This window comes from Bufo gargarizans, chromosome 2, assembly GCF_014858855.1.
Source record: "Bufo gargarizans isolate SCDJY-AF-19 chromosome 2, ASM1485885v1, whole genome shotgun sequence".
In the NCBI taxonomy this organism is placed as follows: domain Eukaryota; kingdom Metazoa; phylum Chordata; class Amphibia; order Anura; family Bufonidae; genus Bufo; species Bufo gargarizans.
Window position 1 is genome coordinate 680032034 of NC_058081.1, and position 14041 is coordinate 680046074.

A 14041-nucleotide genomic window follows, 5' to 3' on the forward strand; every position below is an offset into this window, starting at 1 on the left:
ATACGCTACTGCTTGTTGGTTTCTTACCCTTTATAATCCCGTTAGCGGACCAGGCTTATATCAAACAAGAAACTGGTGGCAGATTTCCTGGGCTGAGAACGAGCTGTTTCACTGGGGCAGTGAAAAAGCTTTCTCAGCTTGTTGCCTCTCTGTGCCCGTGTGGACAGGAAGAGTCTGTGAAAACTGTACCAAGACTGACCTTACCCGCTCCTCCAGGAGGGCGTAACGTCACATCTTGGTAACCCGTGACAATACCGTATCTCGTAAGCTCGACGTAGGCGACATCCGACGGGGTACGGTATTCGTCACATATTGGTGGCAGCAAAGTGGGATCGAGATACTAGTGTGTGAGAGTGTGGGACCCATACTCCCAGACACTAAAGACTACCAGCAGTAGCTTTTGCCGTTGGAGTCTTAAAATCAGCTCAACACTAGACAGTCTGAGTGCAAATACAATAAAGTGTGTGTGCAGATCAGGTTGCAGTCTGTGTCAGTGATCATCAGTTGCAATGACGGCCAGTATCACAAGGAGCAAAGCTAAGGAGATGGCCAATGCTATGAATGGTGGCGGGGAGGACGCAGTCCAGATAGGGGGCTGAGAGGAGGTGGAAGGCAACTTCATTCAAGACGAGAGGGAGCACAGCCAAAGCTCCCCAAGGAGCCAGTTGCTGGAGACAAGGTCCGCAGTGGGCCTCAAGCCACCTGCTCATCCCCCCAGCCAGGCAGGTTCAGCTGCTCTCCTACAGGCTACCCTAGACCCTCTCCAGGCCGGACACCAGGCTTCCTACGAGATCCTTATGGCAGCTGCAGAGAGTCGCAAGCAAGCAGAAGCTGCAGAACGCCAGGAACAAGCTGCAGAGTGTCGCGAGCAAGCAGAGGCCGAGCGTGAGCACCAGCTACAAGTGCTCCAACTCCAACAGCCCTCTCCAGCCCGATGCGAGTCTCCAGAGATCCGGATTCCCAAACTGCGGGCGGAGGAATTCCCCCTGCTGAACAAAGATGGGGACTTGGACACTTTCTTGTTGGAATTCAAGACGACCTGCCATCAGTACCAGCTGCCGGAGGACCAGTGGGTCAGGGGAAAAGCCCTTGAAATCTTCGGATACATGCCCAGTGAGACCATCCTGAGCTATGAGTACATCAAGCAGGCTCTGGTCCAGCAGTACAACTTAACCCCTGAGTTGTACCGGAAAAAGCTCCAAAGTTTGCAGCGGGGTCCTACCCAGAGCTGGGCCTATCACAGGAGGGCCTTGCTGAGAGCGGTCGAGGAGGGAGGGAGAGGGAGAGGGAGAGGGAGAGATCTTTTTATAGTGATAGGCGCCTCAGCACTCAGACCCCCACCGACCATAGCCTTAGGCTACTTTCACACTTGCGTTCAGAGCGGATCCGTCTGGTGTCTGCACAGATGGATCCGCTCCTATAATGCAGATGATGGGATCCGTTCAGAACGGATCCGTCTGCATTATAGTTTCGAAAAAATTCTAAGTGTGAAAGTAGCCGCAGACGAATCCGTCCAGACTTTACATTGAAAGTCAATGGGGGACAGATCAGTTTGAAAATAGAGCCATATTGTGTAGTGATGAGCGAACTTCTGTTTTAAGTTCGGCGTCTAAAGTTCGGCTTCCGGTTAGCGGAGAATCCCGATATGGATCCAGATATGGATTCCGACTTCCGTTGTGGTCCGTGGTAGCGGAATCAATAATCGGCCATTATTGATTCCGCTACCACGGACCACAACGGAAGTCGGAATCCATATCGGGATTCTCCGCTAACCGGAAGCCGAACTTTAGACGCCGAACTTAAAACAGAAGTTCGCTCATCACTAATATTGTGTCAACTTCAAACGGATACGTCCCCATCGACTTACATTGTAAGTCTGGACGGATCTGTTTGCCTCCGCACGGCCAGGCGGACATCCGAACGCTGCAAGCAGCGTTCGGGTGTCCGCCTGCTGAGCGGAGGACAAACGGTGCCAGACTGATGCATTCTGAGCGGATCCGCATCCACTCAGAATGCATTAGGGCCGTACGGATGCGTTCAGGGCCGCTTGTGAGAGCCTTCAAACGGAACTCACAAGCGGAGCCCCGAACGCAAGTGTGAAAGTAGCCTTAGATATGTCACTATGACATATCAAAAGTTTTTTTTTTTTTATGTACAGTGACACTTTAAAGGGGTATTCCCATCTCAGACAATGGGGGACATCGCCAGAGGTGGGACCCGCACCTTTCTCTAAAACAATGCCTAAAACAAAGCCGGCAGTCCTGGGTCCTGCCACCACCAATCGTTCCTATTGGCCTGCCGAAAATAGCCGTTTTTTTTTAATCCCCATAGAAATAAATGGGACCACATCTCGCTTGCGCTGACACCGCTTCCATTCACTTCTATGGGGGCGTCAAAGATAGCTCTAAACCAGCACTCGGCTATTTTCGGCAGCCTCATAGAAATGAATGGAGGACAGCCGCACAAGCGTGGTACGCCTTTCTTCACTTTGCCAGCTGGGTTTACAAGATAGTTGAGGGTCCCACACCTATCAGACAAAGGGGGCATATCCTAGCAATATGCCCCCATAGTTTGATATGGGAAAACCCATTTAAGGGAGCTTGAAGTAAAACCCCAGAGAACTGTAATACTGCAAAAGTATATTTTTTGTGACAATGAAAGTCATATGACATCCATGTGTCCTAAGAGGGTATACGGACAGGGGTTGTCTTCATGAAACAACTCTTTCAAAGTACTTTAGATCTCGAGCTATCAGGCATAGTGACATTTGCAGACAGGATGGCACAGTTGCCATGGAAAGCGTACTTGCACAGCCCAATTAATTAGAATTGGACCTGTGCACAATACTCTGCTGGCGTCATACTTTTGCCATGGCACCTGTACCACCCAGAGTGCAGGAGTGCATCTCCATGCCCAATGTCAGGCCAGGCGGGAGATCAAAGTGAAGGAACACTTCAAGGGAATATAGCCTTGCAGATCTGTAATGAATGCACCGCCGAGTTCAGATCTGTAAAAGCTTATTGTCTGGTTAGACAGGCTTTGATGTAGACTTCAAAGCAAACTTATACGGTGAGCCAATCAAGGAGACCATATGTAAGTTACAGCTTTGCATACACTAAACACAGGCACTGAATTAAAGGAGTCGGCTCCTGCAAAAAAACAAGATGCAGTGTGATGTATACAGTGAGCACATATATAACAGCGCGTCTTACCCGAGTACAGCGCTAAAAGGCCAGCCCCAAATGGCCCCGGCAGCAACACCCAGCACAGCCACAGAGACCTTCTCCATGTACCAGCCCGTCATGGCGATCAGCGTGGTGTACATGCAGAAACTGCTAGGGAGATACGCTGCAGGAAGAAACAGGAAAGAAACGGACGTCAAGTCATTAACTAAGGTCCTCATAGTCCCACTGATAAAAAGGATCATATGAGACACGAGGACAATCACAAAGTGAACAGACAGAACATGAGCAGTTATATGAGTCAGAGCACTGGGAGCGGGTCATCAATGTCTGAGACGGGCCGACCCTCTTAGGGATCATGCACACGACCGTATGTATTCTGCGGTCCGCAAAACATGGATGCCCCTAATAGAACAGTCCTATCCTTGTCCATAATGCGAACAATAATAGGACATGTTCTATTTTTTTCCCGGAACCGACATACAGAAACGGAATGCACTTCTGTTTTTTTTTTGGGGACCCATCGAAATAAATGGTTCCGCATACTATCCGCAAGAAAATAAAAATAAAAATGGAACGGACACAGAAAGAAAATACATTTGTGTGCATAAGGCCAAATGCGATTGTGCCGAGAGTGACAAAGTATAAACTGCTAGTCGTGCTTGGTCAATGATCACACAAACAAGGGGGTGCACCCCGTATTTTGGGTTCTGCAGCAGAGTGTATGTTGGCGGGGTCACAGTGATACTGAGTAACATCTGCCCTTGCTTGCTGGCATGGTAATGGTGGCATGATGGCAATAAGCGCTCTCCATCCCTCCTGTGATGCAGGAGACAGTGCTCAGTGATAAAAGCAGGTTCTGCCTTGGTACTAATAATGGTGGATTACAAGGGCTGCCATGTGATAAAATACATTTCCCCTGCAGAACTGCCTGGCTGGTTGAAGATTCGACCAGCAAAATCAGCCGTTTGCCGGGGGTATCAGGAGTGGGACTCCGCACTCCGACGAGACAAGCCCTCTTAGGCCGTGTATACTGTGCCTAGAATCCGGCCACGGAAGGCTGGTGAAAGTGAAATGGAGCTACGAGAAATTAACATTTAAAGGGACACTTATCAAATTTTTTATCTCACATTTCAGCCTTATGTGAATATTCTATGTAATTTAAAATGGAGAAGATGGGTGGATAGTTTTCTGGAAGTAATTCTGTGATGTCACTCCATGTACTCTTCTTGTCCTGGCTCTCTAAAAAGCATCTGTCAGCAAATTTGTACCTATGACACCGGCTGACCTGTTACATGTGCGCTTGGCAGCTGAAGGCGTCTGTGTTGGTCCCATGTTGATATGCATCTGCACTGCTGGGAAAAATGAAGTTTTCATATATGCAAATGAGCCTCTAGGAGCAATGGGGGCGTTGCCGTTACACCTAGAGGCTCCACTGTCTCTGCAGCAGTTGCACCCTCTCCATTTTGATTGACAGGACCGGGCAGTAAAAACATCATGTCTGGCCCTATCACTTGAAGTGGAGAAGGGACGGCAGTGGCAGAGAGAGCAGAGACTATAGGTATAAAGGCAACTCCACCATTGCTCCTAGAGGCTCATTTGCATATACGAAAAACGAGATTTTTGTATAACTTACCAGTAAAATCTCTTTCTCGCTCTTTCCTTGGGGGACACAGAAGACCTTGGGTATAGCTCATCTCCCTAGGAGGCGTGACACTAAGTGAAAACTGTTAAGCCCCTCCTCCACAGCTATACCCTCAGCCTGGAGAGAGAGACTGCCAGTTGCGTGTCCAAGTAGTGAGAAAAGGCAAAGCCAAACAAGTGGAACCAACAAGCCAACTACCCAACGGGTAAAACAAACTCGGAAACCTTGCAGAGAAAAAACAACGAATGGGTGGGTGCTGTGTCCCCCAAGGAAAGAGCGAGAAAGATTTTACTGGTAAGTTATACAAAAATCTTGTTTTCTCGCCCAGTTTCCTTGGGGGACACAGAAGACCTTGGGACGTTCAACAGCAGTCCAAGAGGGGAGGGACCACAGCACCAAGGCGAAGCCCCCGAAGGCATCAAGAAACCGCCGCCTGCAGACCAGGAGGCCCAAGGCAGCAGCCGCCGAAGCCCGAGCATGCACCTCGTATAACTCGGTAAGGAGTGCAAGGAAGACAGTGACCGCCTTGCAAAAATGGAGGCACCGACCGCTCTGGTGAAAGGAATGGTAACACCAAAAGCATAACCCTGCCCTTGGTGCGGCAACCACAGCAATAGCCACTCTGAGAAAGCGGAGGAAAGGCACCCTTGGAGGCCGTCAACCCCGTGCGCGGACCTCCAGAAACACAAGAGACCGAACGTCGACAGAGTCGGAGATCTCCAAGTACAAACTGTAAAGGCCCAAACAACTTCCAACCGGTGAAGTGTCCGTTCCCGGGGAAGACAAACACCACCTTCAGAAGGAAGGAAAAGACGGGATGGAGAACAGCCCCGTCCCGAGGAAAGACATAAGGCTCGGAACAAGAAGGGCCGCCACTCAGACACCCGTCAGACACGATGGCTACGGAAACACAACCGTACAGGACAGAAGGAGTAGAGAGAACCTCTGTAACGGCTCCAAGGGAAAGATTGGAGCGCCAAGAGCCCAGTATGTAGTCCCCAGGGCGGTACCGGAGGGCCGTACAAAGGAAACCAAGAGCCGCTCCAAGGAAGGAGGTTATGACAGGCCCAGAGGGCTGGGGAATGCTGAAAGAGGAAGGACAGCGCCGACACTCGACATGCCAAGCAACAGAGTCCCAGTCCCAGGTCCAGGCCGGACTGGAGAAAGACAGAACCATGGAGAAAGAACGTCAGAGTGGGGGAACCCCAGCGTCCCACAGAACCCCAGGCAAAAAAACCCTAAGTCCTACAACAGACCCTGGACAAAGCACAGCCAGGAGCGACGACTAGCGTGCCCGCTGGAACCGCTTGGGCGAGCGGGAGAAAACCCAATGTGATCAGGCGCAGACCAGTAACATGGGCCGAAGGGTCGGCAAAACCGATCCCGTCGCCCCCGAGCAACGTCGTCCCGCATCCACCCGGAGTGGGGTAGCAGAAGGACAGACGGAAGGAACTGAAAGGGTCCGCCCAGCATCAGACAGATGCCAGGACCCAACAGGCTAAAGTCCATGTCGACGCAGTCACCAAGGAAGGTGTTCTACAGTCTCGGCGCGGGAGATCTAAGGACAACCTCGACCGAAGGGTAGTCCTCCCAGGTACCGAGAAGGTAAGTTCACAACAGGACCATTACCCAGAATGGAAAAACGCAATCTGCACCCAGCTAGAGGACAGAACGCGGTAGACCCGGAAACAGCTAGTACTGCCAGTGAGAAAACGAGGGAGACGGTATGAGACCACAAGGAACACCGGAACCATACAAGTGAACAACCATGCGCTCCCCAGAGGCAGAAGCCACAATCGGAGTGATATGCCCCGAGCGGGAGACAAAACAGAGCTGGCGAGAAAAAAGCAATCGAGACAGAGGCCGGCAAAACACCCTCCAATCAAAAGGAGGAGTGGGCAACAGGGAAGCCATAGGACAGCTCAAGAGCAGAACCCCTGCTACTCTGTGAAACGCCCAGCTCACCACCTCGCAGAAGGCGAACACCCTGAAGAACCCAAAGCGGAGGTCCTTCGGACCTGGGAAATCGAGCACCCAAGAGAAGCTGGGTGACCTTCCCGAGAAGAGCGTCCCGAACCTGGTAGCAGAGCAGACTGAAGCGCAGAGGGCGCCAATAGGAAGGACACATATCACACTGCATCCGAAGAGGAGAAAATGGTAGTAGGCGAGGGAACCGTAGTCCCGCCAGAGTCGATGTAGAATCCGAGGGGCGCTGCGAACAGCACTCTCGACCATGTGACCGCTTACGCAGGGAAGCAATGCTGCGGGAGGACGAACGGGTACGCCTCTAGGAACCACAAACACAACCCAGGTGGAAGGGCCAACGAACATGGTGGACACAGTCACAACGGGACCTTCAGAGCGTGCAAGGCTAGCAGTAAAGGAAGGGAGGCACACGTACGAGCAGCCCCGTAAGCAGTGAGAAGGCCAACCACCTACAGGAGGAAAAGGCATACACGGCCCAAACAACGCACAGAGCGCACAGAACGTCCGCTCACTGCAAAAAGTCACTCAGCGAAGAGGGACAGTCACAGAGTCCCAGTATCCACAGAAGAGCAAAGTGCAACCGAAAGGGGAGTTCGCACAAGACTAGTACGGCATGCGACCGAACGCAAGCAGTCCGCCCAGAAAAGGAGGAATGTACCTGGCAAACACAGCAGTCGGCAAGAGTGCAAAGGCCCGCCCCAAAAGGGGGGTGACGCCCAAGGCCAGTACCCACTACAAAGAAGCAGGACATACCATATTCCGCCTAGACGGGGGTCATGCACATGGCCGCACGGTATCCAACAGGAACGTAGTAGGTCCACCTAGTGAAAAGGGGGACATGCACAGGGTTATCCTAGCATCAAATGATTGTGCAATAATCCACCCAACACCAAATTTTGTGAGAGTGCAACTACTCCGCCAATGAATGGGGACAAGTACCAGTCCAGCACAGCACAGACAAGGACAGCTGTGAATCACGTGAGCGCGCAAAAGCCCGCCCATGGAATGAGGGGCGGTCATGCACAAGGCCAGTACCGTATCCAATGGGAGTGCAAGCATTCCACCCCTGTTAGAGGCCATCGTATCCGGCGAGAGTGCAGGATGCCGCCCCGAAAGGGGGGGGGGGGAACATGCACATGGTCAGCATCGCAACCAGGGAGAGTGCGAGCACACCGCCAAGGATGGGGGTCATGCACAAGGCCAGCAATGTGCTGGTGAAAGAACAACCCCAGTCAGCGAGAGCATATGTATGCCGCCCGCGGCAAGGAGGCATGCCCATGGCCGGCAGCGAATCCAGTGAGAGTGCAGCACACCGCCCATGGAAGGGGGGGGGGGGGTCATGCACATGGCTGAAAACGGATCCAGCGAGAGCGCAAGCACCCCGCCATGGAAGGGGGTCATGCACATGGCCAGCAACTTACCGGCGAGAGAAACAACCCCAGTCAGTGAGAGTGTATATATGCCGCCTGAGGGAAGGAGGCATACCCAAGATCGGCAGTGAAGCCAATGAGAGTGCAGCATACCGCCAATGGAAGGTGGTCATGCACATGGCCGGCAGCGAATCCAGTGAGAGTGCGGCACTCCGCCTATGGAAGGGGGCCATGCACATGGCCGGCAGCGAATCCAGTGAGAGTGCGGCACTCCGCCTATGGAAGGGGGCCATGCACATGGCCGGCAGCGAATCCAGGGAAAGTGCAGCGTTCCGCCTATGGAAGGAGGTCATGCCCATGGCCGGCAGCGAATCCAGTGAGAGTGCAGCACACCGCCCATGGAAGGGGGGGGGGGGGGGGGTCATGCACATGGCTGAAAACGGATCCAGCGAGAGCGCAAGCACCCCGCCATGGAAGGGGGTCATGCACATGGCCAGCAACTTACCGGCGAGAGAAACAACCCCAGTCAGTGAGAGTGTATATATGCCGCCTGAGGGAAGGAGGCATACCCAAGATCGGCAGTGAAGCCAATGAGAGTGCAGCATACCGCCAATGGAAGGTGGTCATGCACATGGCCGGTAGTGAATCCAATCCAGCGATAGTACTGCGTTCTGCCTGCGGAAGGTGGTCGTGTACCTGGCCAGCACCGCACACGGTGAGAGTACAGTATTCCGCCAATGGAAGGGGGTCATGCACATGGCCGGCAGCGAATCCAGTGAGAGTGCGGCACTCCGCCTATGGAAGGGGGCCATGCACATGGCCGGCAGCGAATCCAGGGAAAGTGCAGCGTTCCGCCTATGGAAGGAGGTCATGCACATGGCCGGCAGCGAATCCAGTGAGGGTGCAGCACTCCGCCTATGGAAGGAGGTCATGCACATGGCCGGCAGCGAATCCAGTGAGGGTGCAGCACTCCGCCTATGGAAGGAGGTCATGCACATGGCCGGCAGCGAATCCAGGGAAGTGCAGTGTTCCGCCTATGGAAGGGGGTCGTGCACATGGCCCGCACCGAATCCGGTGAGGGTGCAGTATTCCGCCTAAGGGGATCATGCACAAGGCCAGCCCGCAGCCAGTGAGAGTGTCGTATCCAACCTAGGAAGGAGAGTCATGGCAGGCACCACAACTGGAGAGGGTGACGAATTCTGCCTATAAAAGGAGAACATGCACCTAGCCAAAGCCGCAGCAAGGGAGTGCTACATGCCGCTCCTGGAAGGGGGGCATGCATACAGGCAGCACTACTGAGATGAGGCTGCCGCGTCCTGCGCAGCCCACAAGAAACTACTCCACCATCCGTTATTCGTCCATTTCTTATAATGATAACACAGCCTCCCTGAGGCAGGCAGGGGGACACCATACAGGGGCACAGCCTCTGAGAGGAAAGGAGGGCCAGCCAAACAGTCCCATTGGGAGCCGGCCAGTAGCCAAAGGGTTAAAGGATCCGGCCTGGGGGCGGCGCTGCGATCCCCTGGGGGCGGGGGGACCTCCAGGCGGGAAGAATTCGCGCCTGGAGAAGATCCCGCCCCCTCCAACAGAGGCCGGAATTTTGCGGCCTAGTAGGCCGAGAAGCCGGGGCCTAAATTTTTGCGGCGCCCGAGGCCGCACAGTGTTCAATGTACCGGCCGGGACCCGAGCCAGAGTGGCGCATTACACACCGGGCGCGGGAGCCCACCCCACGGCCGGAAGAGTCAGGGGCCGGATGGAGCGCCGAAACTGCGGCCCAGCAGGCCGCGAGGCCTGGGCCAGAATTTGTGACGCCCGGCCAACCGGAATGCAATGACGGTCGGCCGGGGCCAGTTAGAGCATCGCTCAGAAGTCCAATGCCGGCCGCGGGGGCCCACCCCGCGGGCCGGAAGAGTCAGGGGCCCGGAAAGGAGTGCCGGAGGTGCGGCCCAGTAGGCCCAAAACCTGTGCCAAAATTTGCAGCGCCCGGCCGGATTGTACATGCCGGCCACAGGAGCCCACCCCGCGGACCGGAGGCGAGGCCTTACACCCCTGCAGTCAGGAACGGGCCCCAGGCCCTGAACAGCGCACCTGGTAAGGAATGGGGGGCCAGATAGGGAGCCGCTGGGACGAAGAGCTGGCACTCTATGACAAAGCGCCCTGTGTGCAAGGCCTAATGCACAGAGATAACGGCAGGCAGATGAATGATCAACCGCGGGCACGATCCGGCCCTCAGGTGACCGGACGCCGCCCCCCCCCCCCCAAGGGAAGAAGGGGGGCAATGCGGCTGAACCTATTCTGATGGAGGTCAGAAGAGGAGGAGAGGGAGCAGGGAACAGATTGCCGCCCTGCAGCACCCAGAGGCCCCAGTATGGGGGTCCAGCACGCAGGAGAAAGGGAGAGGGGGGGGGGGGGGGGGAGTAGGGCTGGAGAAGCCTCTCTCTTACCACAGCCGTCTTCACCCTCGGTCAGTTCCAGCAGGGTCGCCCCTTCAGCTTCTGGCACCGAAGTGGCAGGACGCTGGAAGAGGGACTTGGCGTGCGGGCGACCCTTGCGCTGGCGGGATGCAGGGGAGCTGGACTGCCCTGGTCCACCTTGCCTTCTGTGGGGGAGGCAGCAGTGCGGGTGACCGGCACTGGCGCAGCTCAACCCCGGGAGAAACAGAGAGGTCTAGTGCGTCTCTGTTGTCCCTTGTATGATCTGGAACAAAAATAAAATAAAAATAAAAATAAAAATTTAAACAAGGAGAAAACAGCCCTGCAGAGCAGGGAGTGTCTTGCCTCCTTGGACACTAAGCAAAAACTGGCAGCCTTTCTCTCCAGGCTGAGGGTATAGCTGTGGAGGAGGGGCTTAACAGTTTTCACTTAGTGTCACGCCTCCTAGGGAGATGAGCTATACCCAAGGTCTTCTGTGTCCCCCAAGGAAACTGGGCGAGAAATGTCATTTTTGTCAGTAATACAGACACATATGAACATGGGACCAACACAGACGCCTTCAGCTGCCAAGCGCACATGTAACAGGTCAGCCGGTGTCATAGGTGCAAATCTGCTGACAGATGCCCATTAAAGGGGTTATCTGAGAACTATCTATATTTGTCACTTGTCAGACCACACATGGAGTACTGTGTACAGTTCTGGGCTCCTGTGAACAAGGCAGACATAGCAGAGCTGGAGAGGGTCCAGAGGAGGGCAACTAAAGTAATAACTGGAATGGGGCAACTACAGTACCCTGAAAGATTATCAACATTAGGGTTATTCACTTTAGAAAAAAAGACTGAGGGGAGATCTAATTACTAGGTATAAATATATCAGGGGTCAGTACAGAGATCCCTCCCATCATCTATTTATCCCCAGGACTGTGACTGTGACGAGGGGACATCCTCTGCGTCTGGAGGAAAGAAGGTTTGTACACAAACATAGAAGAGGATTCTTTACGGTAAGAGCAGTGAGACTATGGAACTCTCTGCCTGAGGAGGTGGTGATGGTGAGTACAATAAAGGAATTCAAGAGGGGACTGGATGTATTTCTGGAGTGTAATAATATTACAGGCTATAGCTACTAGAGAGGGGTCGTTGATCCAGGGAGTTATTCTGATTGCCCTCATATGGCTTAGATAGATATAGCTCTCATATAGCTTAGATACATATATGTATCTGTGTATCTGCAATGTGACAGGAAGCTCTTCTGCCTGTGTGAGCTAGGAGATGGTCATGTTACTGATGTTTTTATGCAAAGTTAGGATGTGCAGGGGGCAGGGGAAGGGCAGATCGTTCACGCCCACAAATATTCATGAGGGAGAGCTTCAGGCATTGTTGGTACACGCCCCCACTGCAGCATGTAAACAAAGTAAGAATAACAGAACCATGCAAAGGTGTAAATACGGGTTTTTCTCTTAAGAAATCAAGCTTAACTAATGTATATGTATGTCCTGATGAGTTTTATAAGTTTTTTTTTTTTTTTCATAACTCGGATAACCCCTTTAAAGGGGTTGTCTCACTTCAGCAGAGGGCATTTATCATGTAGACAATGTTAATACAAGGCACTTACTAATATATTGTGATACCCATATTGCCTCCTTTGTTGGCTTAAATCATTTTTCCATTACATTAGACACTGCTTGTTTCCATGGTTACAACCACCCTGCAAATCCATCAGCGATGGCCATATTTGCACACTATAGGAAAAAAGTTCTGGCCTCTATGGTGGCCGGGACCCCGCAAATTAGCCTTTGTTTTTCCCAATAGTGTACAAGCACGACCACCTCTACTGGATTGCAGGGTGGTCATAACCCCTGGATACGAGCAGTGTGTAATGTGATGGAAAAATTTATCCAACCAGGAAAGGAAGCAATATGGACAATCACAGTACATTAGTAAGTGCCTTGTATTCACTTTCTCTACATGATAAATGCCATTTGCTGAAGTGAGACAGCCTCTATAACTTCCTCCTTTGTTTAGGCTTTTAGCACAGCAAACAGTCAGACCATCACTGGGGCCAGAGAGGGAAGGGGGGTGAGTAACACTATTAGAGCATCACACAGTACACTGATAAGTGCAATGCTCTTCTGTGGGCATCTTTATCGAGGCCTATCAAGAGAACAATAAAGCCATCACCGTTCTTCAAAATTCTACATCTACTATTATACTAACAGATAGTAATTTGACAATGGATTACCCATCTATATAGACGTTGTATCTCTATGTGCTACAGACAGACATTTTCTATTTTATTTTCAATGACAATACTGCCGAAATGGAAAAAAAGCTTTCTATGAGTTTTAAAAATAAAATACCCTTTGCTGACAGAAGTGTCGCTGTAAGTGCACAGCACTGTACTGAGAGAGAATAACCATCCAGCGTATCATTGGCACCTACCAGCAGCTGAACAAAACATTCCTGTGCTGAGGACAAGGAAAGCCAACATCAACCGCCCAACATGGAGTCCAAATCTTTTGCAAACCGCCCTGAAAAGCATAAGAAGTGCGTGTGATTAAAAATAAAACATAAATCAAGTGCTTTGTGGTTTGGGGCACCCCACCTCATAGCAATAGTAAATGCCCATAGAGACTGCTACTCAAGCCTGTGGACTAAAGCATGTAGGGTGGTCACGATACAAAATTTGGATTCGATTTCCATACTATAAAAAAGCAATGCCATTCGCGATACCACCCGAAAAAAAATAAAACATAAAAAATCTGTGTGAATTTCATATTTTATGGAACGTCCTGCCCATAATAGAACAGTCCGATTAATTGGGGGGGACAAGGTGACTAAAAATGGCAAATCGCGTGGTTTTAATTTTTTTTTCCTGTTATGCCGTTCACCACATAGGAAATATTTCAATAGTTCATACTCTTTCGGGCGTGGCGATATGTAATATGTTTATTTTTGGCAAATTTTATTTGCAAAATTGGGAAAGGGGGCGATTTGAACTTTTAGTATTTCAGTGTTTTTTTACTTTTTTTTTTTTTTTACTTTTTATTTAATAACCATTTACCCCCTTAAGGGCTAGAACCCTTGTCCTATTCACCCTAATAGAGCTCTATTAGGGTGAATAGGACTTCACACTCTCCCTGTGCAGAGTACACACAGCAGCAGGGAGCTTACCATGGCAGCCAGGGCTTCAGTAGCATCCTGGCTGCCATGGTAACCGGTCGGAGCCCCGCGATTACACTGCTGGGGCTCCAATTGGAACTGCCACTGCCACCAATGAAGAGGAGGGGAGTTTACCTGTTTACCGTCACAACCGCAGCGGTGAGCAGGTGTAAATACAAGAAGCCGTCCAATTCATTTCAATGGGACGGCTCTTTCCTATACACTTGAACAGGAAAGAACCATCCCCATTGAAATGAATGGGACGGCT

The 14041-nt window shown here is 51.8% G+C and overlaps 1 protein-coding gene across 3 annotated transcripts in view; it reads right to left on the reverse strand.

Moving 5' to 3' along the window:
- Positions 1-14041, reverse strand: part of ALG9 (ALG9 alpha-1,2-mannosyltransferase) — a 170398-nt gene that overhangs the window by 138930 nt on the left and 17427 nt on the right. For all 3 annotated transcript variants that reach the window (XM_044282301.1, XM_044282300.1, XM_044282299.1), the window contains exons 5-6: positions 13054-13142; positions 3213-3348 (exon numbers count right to left, since the gene is read on the reverse strand). In XM_044282301.1, the coding sequence (XP_044138236.1) occupies positions 3213-3348; positions 13054-13142 (225 nt within the window). The remainder of the gene's footprint in view (positions 1-3212; positions 3349-13053; positions 13143-14041) is intronic.